The 12,314-nt window shown below is 51.4% G+C and overlaps 1 protein-coding gene across 1 annotated transcript; it reads right to left on the bottom strand.

Annotated features, from left to right (window-relative positions):
* Positions 1-3,757: 3,757 nt before the first annotated feature.
* LOC144486492 (uncharacterized) lies at positions 3,758-7,551 on the bottom strand. Its single transcript, XM_078204535.1, has 2 exons — positions 7,462-7,551; positions 3,758-4,867 (listed from the first exon to the last, which is right to left on the bottom strand). Exon 2 carries the CDS (start codon positions 4,854-4,856, stop codon positions 3,939-3,941), a length of 918 nt encoding a protein of 305 aa, XP_078060661.1. The 5' UTR covers positions 4,857-4,867; positions 7,462-7,551; the 3' UTR covers positions 3,758-3,938.
* Between the last annotated feature and the right edge of the window lie 4,763 nt (positions 7,552-12,314).

Raw genomic sequence — 12,314 nt, 5'->3', positions numbered from 1 at the left:
CCCCCATAACAACTATCCTGTTACTTGTCCAACGCCGGCATCTCCACATCATGACTTTTGCTCCGATCCAGAATCATCTTTGCAATCCTTTCCTCTACATCTCTGGAACTTTTCGGAGGCCTATAGAAAACTCCCAACAGGGTGACCGCTCCTTTCCTGTTTCTAACCTCAGCCCATACTACCTCAGTAGACAAGTCCTCATCAAATGTCCTTTCTGCCACCATAATGCTGTCCTTGATTAACAATGCCACACTTCCACCTCTTTTTCCACCTTCCCTGCTCTTACTGAAACATCTAAACCCCGGAACCTGCAACAACCATTCCTGTCCCTGCTCTATCCATGTCTCCGAGATGGCCACAACATCGAAGTCCCAGGTACCAACCCACGCTGCAAGTTCACCCACCTTATTCCGGATGCTCCTGGCATTGAAGTATACACACTTCAAACCACCTTCCTGCCTGCCAGTACACTCCTGCGACACTGAAACCTTATCCATTACCTCACTACTCTCAACCTCCTGTACACCGGAGCTACAATTCAGGTACCCACCCCCCTGCTGAATTAGTTTAAACCCTCCCAAAGAGCTTCGCAAATTCCCCCCCCCCCCCCCCCAAGATATTGGTACCCCTCTGGTTCAAGTGCAGACCATCCTGTTTGTAGAGGTCCCACCTACCCCAGAATGAGCCCCAATTGTCCAGGTATCTGAATCCCTCCCTCCTGCACCATCCCTGTAACCACGTGTTCAACTGCACTCTCTCCCTATTCCTCTCCTCACTATCACGTGGCACGGGTAACAAACCAGAGATAACAACTCTGTTTGTTCTAGCCCTAAGCTTCCACCCTAACTCCCTGAATTTCTGCCTTACATTCCCATCCCTTTTCCTACCTATGTCTTGGGTGCCGATGTGAACCACAACTTGGGGCTGGTCCCCCTCCCCCTTAAGGATTTCGAAAACACGATCCGAGACATCGTGGACTCTGGGTCCTGGGAGGCAACACACCAACCGCGAGTCTCTCTCGTTCCCGCAGAATCTCCTATCTGTCCCTTTAACTATGGAGTCCCCAATGACTAATCCTCTACTCCTCTCCCCCCTTCCCTTCTGAGCCACAAGGACAGACTCTGTCCCAGAGACCTGTACCCCATGGCTTACCCCTGTTAAGAACAAAGAACAGTACAGCACAGGAAACAGGCCCTTCGGCCCTCCAAGCCTGTGCCGCTCATTGGTCCAACTAGACCAATCGTTTGTATCCCTCCATTCCCAGGCTGCTCATGTGACTATCCTGGTAAGTCTTAAACGATGTCAGCGTGCCTGCCTCCACCACCCTACTTGGCAGCGCATTCCAGGCCCCCACCACCCTCTGTGTAAAAAACATCCCTCTAATATCTGAGTTATACCTTGCCCCTCTCACCTTGAGCCCGTGACCCCGCGTGATCGTCACTTCTGATCTGGGAAAAAGCTTCCCACCGTTCACCCTATCCCTCCTTAAACAATGGGACCACATTCGCTATCCTCCAATCCTCAGGGACCTCACCTGTGTCCAAAGAGGTGACAAAGATTTCCGTCAGAGGCCCAGCAATTTCATCTCTTGTCTCCCTGAGCAGTCTAGGACAGATGCCATCAGGCCCTGGGGATTTGTCAGTTTTAATGTTCCCTAAAAAACCTAACACTTCCTCCCTTGTAATGGAGATTTTCTCTAACGGGTCAACACCTCCCTCCGAGACACTCACGGTTAACACGCCCCTCTCCTTCGTGAATACCGATGCAAAGTATTCATTTAGGATCTCCCCTATTCCCTTGGGTTCTAAGCATAATTCCCCTCCTTTGTCCCTGAGAGGTCCGATTTTCTCCCTGACAACTCTTTTGTTCCTAACGTATGAATAGAATGCCTTAGGATTCTCCTTAATCCTGCCTGCCAAGAACATCTCGTGACCTCTTTTTGCCCTTCTAACTCCCCGTTTGAGTTCTTTCCTACTCTCTCTGTATTCCTCCAGAGCTCCATCTGTTTTCTGTTGCCTGGACTTAACGTACGCCTCCCTTTTCATTTTAATCAGATCATCAATTTCCCGGCTCTCGAATCCTACCTTTCCTATCTTTCCTTTTTACAGGCACATGCCTATCCTGCAGCCTTATCAATTGTTCCTTAAAAGACTCCCACATGCCAGATGTGGACTTACCCTCGAACATCCTCTCCCAATCAACGTCCACCAATTCCTGCCTAATCCGGCTACAGTTAGCCTTCCCCCAATTTAGCACCCTGCCCGTAGGACAGCACTCATCCTTGTCCATTACTATCCTAAAGTTAACAGAGTTGTGGTCACTATTTGCCACATGTTCCCCTACCGAAACTTTGACGACCTGACCGGGCTCATTTCCCAGAACTAGGTCCAGTATAGCCCCCTCTCTAGTCAGGCTATCTACATACTGTTCCAAAGAACCTTCCAGTATGCATTTTACAAATTCCTCCCCGTCCGGACCCCCAGCTCTAAGCACTTTCCAGTCTGTGCCAGGGAAATTAAAGTCCCCCACTACAACAACCCTATGTTTTCTGCACCTATCCAGAATCTCCTGACATATCCTTTCCTCCACTTCCCGTGGGCTGTTGGGTGGTCTGTAGTACACCCCCAGCATAGTGACTGCACCCTTCCTGTTTCTGAGTTCCACCCACAGTGACTCAGTACATGACCCCTCTAAGTTGTCTACCCTCTGCACCGCGGTAATATGCTCCCTAACTAATATCGCTACTCCCCCACCTTTTTTAGCCCCTCCTCTGTCTCGTCTAAAACACTTATACCCCGGAATATTCAGCTGCCAGTGCTGTCCTTTTAACCAAGTCTCCATCATCGCAACCACATCCAAATTCCGCGTAAGCATTAAGTCCCCCCCCACCCAACAGTATCCAAAACGGAATACTTGTTATACAGAGGAACAGGGGATCCAGGGGATCGCTGCTCTGACTGCTTCTTACCCCTTCTCGCCGTTACCCATCTATCATAATTTCTAGCAGTAGCTACCTCTCTGTAGCTTCTATCTATAGCTGCCTCTACCTCTATCAAGTCACCCCTCAGCCTTCTTTGTCCCAAGGAAAATAACCCCAACCTATCCTCATAGCGACATGTTTCCAGCCCTTGCCACATTCTTGTAAACCTCCTCTGCACTCTCTCCAGGACAGTTACATCCTTCCTGTAATGTGGTGAGCAGAACTACACACAATGCTCCAGTTGTGGCTTCACCAGTGCTTTATACAATTCCAACTTTATATCCTTACTTTTCTATTCTATTCCTCTGCCAGTGAAGGAGAACATTCCACCTGCCTTCTTTATAACCTTGTCTATGTGAACTGTTGTCTTTTGGGACCTGTGTACTTGTACACCGAGATCTCTCACATCATCTACCCCTCTTAGTATATTCCCAGTTATTGTGTATTCCTGCTAACTATATGACCTCTCTAAATGCATTACCTCACACTTCCCTGTGTTAAAATCCATCTGACACTTTACCATCCACTCCAGCAAACCCATCGATATTGTTTTGGAGATTATCGCTATTCTCTACACTGTCCACTACTCGGCCAAAGTTTGTGTCAGCAGCAAATTTCCCAATCTTGCCCCATGTTCACATCCAAATCGTTAAAATATAAAACAAGCAGCAAGGCTCCCAGCACCAAACCCAGTGGAACACCACGTGTGTTAGCCAGCTGATGTCACATACTCAGCCTATCATTCACCCCCATGTATCACTCAAACAGCACCAGAAGCAGGTTGTTAAAGCTTGGTTTTAATGTGAGCATTTGGAGTTGGGAGCTTGGTGCTCCATCTGCTTTGGGCAGCCGGAACCCCGGCCATCCCCAGGAAGGGGGGGGTGGATTCACAGGAACCTTGCAGATGTGGTGTAGTTAGTGCCCTGCCCACGGTGCTGGGAGGACTGGGAGTTGGCTCTCAGGGTGCCGTATCTCTGTCCCCTGGCGTTTGGTGTGAGTGTAGCGCCGAAGCTTCAGTAAAGGGCTGTCCGTAGAGTCTGTGGTTGCTGTGGATGTGTTGGTGCCGAGCCAGGTTGGAGGACTGGTTAAAACCTTTGCCACAGAGCGAACAGTGGAATGGTCTCTCGCCAGTGTGGATACGCCGGTGTTGTTGCAGGCTGGACAGCCGGTTAAAGTCCTTACCGCAGACAGCACACGCAAAGGGCCTTTCGCCCGAGTGGATCCGACGGTGCCGTGCCAGGTTGGACGACTGGGTGAAAGTCTTGCCACACTCGCCACACCTGTGCCATCGCTCGCCGGTGTGTACCAGACGATGCCGCTCCAGGTCTGACGCCTGGTGGAAGGACTTACCGCAGCGAGGACAGGTGAACGAGGGCTGCTGCCGGTGAAGTTTCTGGTGCCGGGACAGGTTCGATGAGCGGCTAAAGGCTTTGCCGCAGGTGGCGCAGTGGTAATTGGCGTGAACCTGCTGGTGTTGATCAAAGGGAAAGGCCCCGGTGACACCGTGACCACACACGGAGCAGATGAAGAGTTCATCATCCGGCCTCAGAGAGCCGTCCTCCTCGCCAGTATCCTGAGGTAAACTCACCGCTGGCACAAACTCACACTCCCAGTCCGGCAAACCGGCAAACAGTTCCTCCGGCTCCCCCGGGGGTGGACCCCCGTATTCCAGCTGCTCCACTGCCATTGACCCCTCCCCCTCCGCCCAGGACAGCCCCTGCTGGTTAATGGACACCGGGACGGAAGAACAATCCGGAACCGTGGATCCCTGTGAAGCTGACGGGAGTGGAGCCTGACGAGCCAAATCCCAACCTGGGCCATCTGGGAATCTCCGGCCTGTTCCCCGGCTCCACCTCCGCCAGGACTTCCGCTTCATTCCCACAATGTCTAAACAGGAGAGAAAGCAGCCTCTTAGTGTCACTGTACAGGGAGAGACCATTCAGCCCCTCCTCACCGTGCTGGCTCTGTGAACGAGTGATCCACTCCATTCCCTCTCCCTCCGCCCACCCCCCTCAATTCCCCCCTCCCTCCGCCCTCAATCCCCCCTCCCTCCGCCCTCAATCCCCCCTCCCTCCGCAATCCTCCCTCCCCCCTTCCCCCCCTCAATCCCCCCACCATCCGCCCTCCCCCTCCCTCCTCAATCCTCCCTCCCCCCTTAATCCCCCCTCCCTCACCCCTCAATCCCCCCACCCTCCGCAATCCTCCCTCCCCCCCGTCAATCCCCCCACCGTCTGCCCTCCCTCTCCCTCCCCCCTCCGCCCTCCCTCCTCCGCCCCCCTCAATCCCCCCTCCCTCTGCCCTTCCCCCCTCAACCCCCCCTCTCTCCACCCTCCCTCCCTCCTCCCCCCTCAATCCCGCGCCTTCCCCCTCCCTCCCCCCTCAATCCCCCCTCCCCCCTCAATCCCCCCCCCCCCCCCCCCAAATCTCTCTGCACCGCCTCCATCTCTCTGTCAATCTTTCCCCATGGAGCATTTCTCCAGTTGCCCCTTTGGAAAGTTGCTGCTGAATCTGTTTCCGCCGCCCTTTCCGGAAGTGCCTTCCCGATCACAATGACTGAGTTGGGTGGGATTTTCTGGCCACTCTCGCCCCGAATTCACAAATTCCACCCCCCCCCCCCGAGGTCAATGGACCCTTCTATGGCCCGCCCCTGACAGGCGGGATGGTACAATTTGCCCAGTTCTGTCTTAAAATGAACATCCCCTCACCTCCCCCCCTCACCTCCTGTGGAACGTGATCCTCATGTCACTGGGAACAGTCTCTCCTCATTGACTCTCCCATTATCCGACAGAATTCCCCCACCCGCTGCCTTTGATGCACCGGCAGGGGTTCTGAGAGCCACTGACATCTCCCAGGAAAACAGAGTTTACCTGCACTGTCCCTGCTACACCAGCTATTCAGCCCCTCGACTCTGTACTGGCTCTTTGTGGAACATTCCGCTTCGACCCAGCTCGCAGCATTGCCGGTCCAGTCCACATGAACATCCATCCAACTTTATGTCTGAAGCGTTCACTCTTTCTGTTCCCGCCATCCCTGCAGAGAGTGTCTTCCACTCACTTACTCACACTCCAGCCTCTTCCTGTCATCTTAATCCCATCGCCTGTAATTGTCAATCCATCAACTCCTGGGAAAAGCTTCGTCTTGTCTGACCCGGTCTTCGACACCACCACCCTAATCACAACACCCCCCCCTCCCCTCCCCTCCCCTCCCGCAAACTCCTCGGTCTCCATTGAGAACAACCCCCCGCTGCTCCGACCAAAGCTTGTGGATATAATCCCACCTCGTCCCCTGGAACCACTCCAGTAAATTCCCCTCCGTCCCTCTTTTCCCAGGACCTCACATCCTTCCTGACTGGTGACTACAACTGAACACTCTGGTGGAGTCAGGACTGAATCAGAACAGGATAAAGGTTCGCTGTAGCTTCCCTGTTTTTGTACTCTCAGATTTGCTTTGCTCAGTTGCCTGTTTTATGATGCAGAGCAACGCCAACAGCACGGGTTCAATTCTTGTACCAGCTGAGGGTATTTGTGAAGGCTCCACCTTCTCAACCCTGCCCCTCGCCTGAGGTGTGGCGACCCTCAGGTTAAATCATCACCAGTCAGTGAGCGGCATGGCGGCACAGAGGTTAGCACTGGAGTCTGCAAATTCTCCCCGTGTCTGCGTGGGTTCCGGTTTCCTCCCACGATCCAAAGATGTGCAAGTTAGGTGGATTGGCCGTGCTAAATTACCCCTTAGTGTGCGGGGATGTGTGGGTTCGGTGGATTGGCAGAGTAAATGCACGAGGTGACAGGGATGGGGGCAGGGGTGGGCCTGGTTAAGAAGCTCTTTTGGAGAGTTGGTACAGACTTGATGGGCCGAATGGCCTCCACCTGCAGTGTCAGATTCTATGAATCAGCCTCTGGTCACCTGAGATTATGTCAATTTTCTCATTAGCCAATGACGGTGCTTCCACAGGCCAAGATCTGGTCTGCTCCCTCGCTCTGCCCTGCCACCTTCACAGATCGATTCGGTTTCCTGCTCACACCCCCTGATCTCACAGTCTTTCACATGGCATTGTCTGCTCCAGTATCTCCTCTCTCTATTGCTGGAAAGCGTAACCCCGCATGTCTCTGTATTAAACTGCCTCTGCCACCTGTCAGCCTACCCCGCCAGTCCCACGGTGCTCCACTGCAGTCAATGGGCACTGCAGCCACCCACCCAGCGGTCCTGAGGACCACTGACGGAGCTTCCTTCCAGGGAACCTTGCGTTGTCAGTGACTGGGCCCCATTCTTCCCCTCAAACCAGTCCTGAGACAAGAACAGGACAGGAGGAGGGAAATGCAAACACCAAAGCAACCCTCCTCATCTCCCATTCCCAGAGTGAGACCTGGGGCTGAGCAGTTTGCTGATTTTAAAAAGAAATGTTTCCTGTGGAATTTGCAGCAAAAGCCTGGCACTGCCGGGCGGGGAATTCTGCATTAATGCCTGTGCATGCTTCTCCTTACCCGGGGGGAGCAGCCTGAGATTGCACCCCCTCCTCTAAATCTCTCAGCCTCTCTTGCCTGGGAACCAGCTCCTGTGACAATGGCCGCCTGGGCCCGCAGTGCGCAGGCGCCGCCCAGGCACCGCCCTCTCTCTGCCCGGGATAGACCACTTGCACGGCCGCGGGGCTCCCTGGGTAAAGCGGCCGCCATTACCCAGCCTCCACCCGCGCAGCAAGAGATTTCCCTCCCCCAGTCACTCTCACAACTGGGACTTTTCCTTCTCTCCTCTTTTCTCAGGTAAAATAAGGAACGGCCACAAACCAAAAAAATAAACAGTTTAAATCAAAACCAGGAAGTGCTGGAAAATCTCAGCAGGTTTGACAGCCTCTGTGGAGAGAGAACCCTGACAGTTCCAGTCTGGATGGCCCCTCATCAGAGCGGACATCCAGACTCGAAATGTTGACTCTATTCTCTCTCCACAGAGACTGTCAGACCTGCTGAGATTTTCCAATATTTTCCGTTTTTGTTTCTGATTCCAGCATCCGCAGTGATTTGCTTTTATAACAGTTTAAACCATTCTGGATTTCCAAACTCTTTCCCACGGGACACTGGTTTCCCCGGCAACTTCAACATTCATTAGTCACCCCTAATTGCCCCTTGAACCAAGTGTCTCACTCAGCCAGAGGGGCATAGAATCCCTGCAGCACAGAAGGAGGCCATTCGGCCCATCGAGTCTAAACTGACCACAATCCCAGCCAGGCCCTATTCCCACGTGTATACCCTGCTAATCCCCCTAACACTAGGGTCAATTTAGCACGGCCAATGCACCTAACCCACTGTGGGAGGAAACTGGAGCACCGGGAGGAGACCCACGCAGACACGGGAGAACATTCAAATTCCACACAGACAGTGATCCAAGGCAGGGAATCAAACCCAGGTCCCTGGTGCTGTGAGGCAGCAGTTCTAACAACTGTGCCACCCTCGCCCTTGCTACCATACCACGGTTAAGAGTCACTGTGGAACATTGCTCTGGGTTCTGGAGTCGCATGAAGTACAGTTTGCCACAAAGGGAGACATTTGTTGAAGCTTTTCATCTTGAACTCATCAGGACACTGCAGAACAGTACCCCGATCCACCAGTCTGTTGGCCATATGGCTGACATACCTGTCATTCCACTGACTCTGAAATTCATGTGTATTACTCATCTCTGTGATGGAGGAAATCTTTTTTTTTAGCTTCTTGACAGTATCCTGTTCATGGCAAATTCCAGTCATGCTACTTTTAAAAATTAATTCAGGGGACGTTTGTGTCACTGGCTGGGCCAGCATTTATCGCCCATCACTAATTGTGCATGAATTGAGTGGCTTAGAATCCTGACAGTATGGAAGGAAGCCATTCAGCCCGTCATGCTTGCACCAACTCTTGGACAGAGCATCTTACCCAGGCCCACCCCCCCACCCCATTCCCTTAACCCCACGCATTTACCCCACTAATCCCCCCGACCTACATATCTTGGGATACTAAGGGGCAAATTAGCATGGCCAATGCACCTAATCTGCACACCTTTGGACTATGGCAGAACCCAGAGGAATCCCACACAGACAGGATGAAGGCATATAGAATCACCGGCACTAATGCACCCCTCCCCAACCAGCTCAATGCATTCTATGCCCGTTTTTAGCAAGAGGTCAGCGAGAGCACACTTTCCATCCAGAAGCCTCGGCCAAACTGGTAACCAAGGTCACCATTGCAGATGCACACTCAGGTCCTGCATGGATCAGCTGGCAGGGGCATTCGCAGGCATCTTTAACCTTTCCTTACACTGATCTGAGGTCCTTATCTGCTTCAAGATGACGACCATCATCCCTGTACTAAAGAAAAGCCAAGCAAAGTGCCTTAATGTGAAGTGCTTTGAAAGGTTCGTCATGGTACGAATCAATTCCAGCCTCCCGGGCTGCTTGGATCCACTACAGTTTGCCTACCACCGCAACAGGTCCACAGCAGACACCATCTCCCTGGCCCTGCACTCAATCCTGGAACACCTCGATAACAAGGACACCTGTGTCAAGACTCCTATTTATTGAGTACAGCTCAGCCTTCAACACTATTATTCCTTATCTCCAAACTCAGTGGCCTGGGCCTCGGCTCCTCCCTCTGCAACTGGATCCTAGACTTCCAAACCCACAGACCACAATCATTAAGGATAGGCAACAACACCTCCTCCACAATCATCCTCAACACCGGTGCCCCACAAGGCTGTGTTCTCAGGACTATACTCCTTATACCTATGACTGTGTGGCCAAATTCCCCTCCAACTTGATTTTCAAGTTTGCTGATGACACTGGCATAATGAGTCAGATCTCAAACAAGAATGAGATGCAGTTCAGGAAAGAGACAGCGAATCTGGTGAACTGTTGCGGCAACAATAATCTCTCCATCAATGTCAGTAAAACGAAAGAGATCATCATCGACTTCAGGAAGCGTAAAGGAGAACATGCTCCTGTCTACATCAACGGGGATGAAGTAGAAAGGGTCGAGAGCTTCAGGTTTTTAGGTGTCCAGATCACCAACAACCTGTCCTGGTCCCCCCATGCTGACACTATAGTTAAGAAAGCCCACCAACGCCTCTACTTTCTCAGAAGACTAAGGAAATTTGGCATGTCAGCTACGACTCTCACCAACTTTTACAGATGCACCATAGAAAGCATTCTTTCTGGTTGTATCACAGCTTGGTATGGCTCCTGCTCTGCCCAAGACCGCAAGGAACGACAAAGGGTCGTGAATGTAGTCCAGTCCATCACGCAAACCAGCCACCCACTCATTGACTCTGTCTACACTTCACGCTGCCTCAGAAAAGTAGCTATCATAATCAAGGACCCCACACACTCCGGACATATGCTCTTCCATCTTCTTCCATTGGGAAAAAGATGCAAAGGTCTGAGGTCACGTATCAACTGATTCAAGAACAGTTTCTTCCCTGCTGCCATCAGACTTTTGAATGGACCTAACTTATATTAAGTTGATCTTTCTCTACACCCTAGCTGTGACTGTAATATTGCATTCTGCATCTTCTCCTTTCCTTTTCCCCCATGTACTCGATGCAGTTCTGGTCACCACACTGCCAGAAGGATGTGGAAGCTTTAGAAAGTGTGCAAAGAAGGTTCACCAGGATGCTGCCTGGTCTCGAGGGTGTTGGCTATGAGGAGAGGTTGAATAAGCTAGGATTGTTTTCACTGGAAAGACGGAGGCTGAGGAGAGACCTGATAGAGGTCTACAAAATTATCAGAGGTATAGACAGGGTGGATAGTCAGAGGCTTTTCCCCAGGATGAAAGTGCCAATTACAAGGCTGCACACGTTCAAGGTGAGAGAGGGAAAGTTTAAGGGAGATGTGCGGGGGAAGTTTTTCACGCAGAGAGTGGTGGGTGCCTGGAACGCGCTGTCAGAGGAGGTGGTGGAAGCAGGAACATTAGCAACATTTAAGAGGCATCTGGATGGGTACAGGAATAGGGAGGGAATAGAGGGATACGGACTGGGTAAGGGCAGAAGGTATTTTTTTCATTTAGTTAGAGCATCATGACAGGCTTGGAGGGCCGAAGGGCCTGTTCCTGTGCTAAACTTTGTTCTTTGTTCTTATGAACGGTATATTTTGTCTGTATAGTGCACAAGAAACAATACTTTTCACTGTATACTAATTCATGTGACAATAATAAATCAGATCAAAGTGTGGAGAACATGCAAACTCCACACAGTCACCCGAGGCTGGAATTGAACCCGGGTCCCTGGCACTGTGAGGCAGCAGTGCTAACCACTGTACTACCGTGCCCAACAAAGGTAGTGTCCATATATCGGAAATATGCAAGGGGTAGGAGGTTAGGTGTCATTCCATCGAAGACGTTTCATATTGTAGATAGTCCAACTAGGGAAGGGGCCATACTGGACCTGGTATTGGGGAATGAGCCCGGCCAGGTGGTCCATGTTTCAGTAGGGGAGCAGTTCGGGAACAGTGACCACAATTCAGTAAGCTTTAAGGTACTGATGGATAAAGGTAAGTGCAGTCCTCAAGTTAAAGTGCTGAACTTGGGGAAGGCTAATTACAACAATATTAGGCAGGAACTGAAGAATGTAGATTGGGGGCAGATGTTTGAGGGCAAATCAACATCTGGCATGTGGGAGGCTTTCAAGTGCAAGTTGATAGGAATTCAGGATGGGCACATTCCTGTAAGGATGAACATAGAACAAAGATCATAACAGCGCAGTACAGGCCCTTCGGCCCTCGATGTTGCGCCAACCAGTGAAACCAATCTAAAGCCCCTCTAACCTACACTATTCCAATATCATCCATATGTTTATCCAATAACCATTTAAATGCCCTTAATGTTGGCGAGTCCACTACTGCTGCAGGCAGGGCATTCCACGCCCTTACTACTCTCTGAGTAAAGAACCTACCTCTAACATCTGTCCTATATCTATCACCCCTCAATTTAAATTTATGTCCCCTCGTGCTAGCCATCACCATCCGAGGAAAAAGGCTCTCACTGTCCACCCTATCTAATCCTCTGATCATCTTGTATGCCTCTATTAAGTCACCTCTTAACCTTCTTCTTCTCTAACGAAAACAGCCTCAAGCCCCTCAGCCTTTCCTCATAAGACCTTCCCACCATACCAGGCAACATCCTGGTAAATCTCCTCTGCACACTTTCCAATGCTTCCACATCCTTCCAACAATGCGGCGACCAGAACTGTACACAATACTCCAAATGCGGCCGCACCAGAGTTTTGTACAGCTGCAGCATGACCTCCTGGCTCCGAAACTCAATCCCTCTACGAATAAAAGCTAACACTCCGTACGCCTTCTGAACAACCCTATCAACCT

This window comes from Mustelus asterias, unplaced genomic scaffold (assembly GCF_964213995.1).
Source record: "Mustelus asterias unplaced genomic scaffold, sMusAst1.hap1.1 HAP1_SCAFFOLD_369, whole genome shotgun sequence".
Classification (NCBI taxonomy): Eukaryota; Metazoa; Chordata; class Chondrichthyes; order Carcharhiniformes; family Triakidae; genus Mustelus; species Mustelus asterias.
The sequence above is the reverse complement of the archived record's forward strand: the minus strand, read 5'-3'. Positions and strand labels throughout refer to the sequence as shown.

Excerpts from the sequence above, each read along its gene's own strand:
- LOC144486492 (XM_078204535.1), bottom strand. The coding sequence starts at position 4,856 with ATGAAGCGGAAGTCCTGGCGGAGGTGGAGCCGGGGAACAGGCCGGAGA.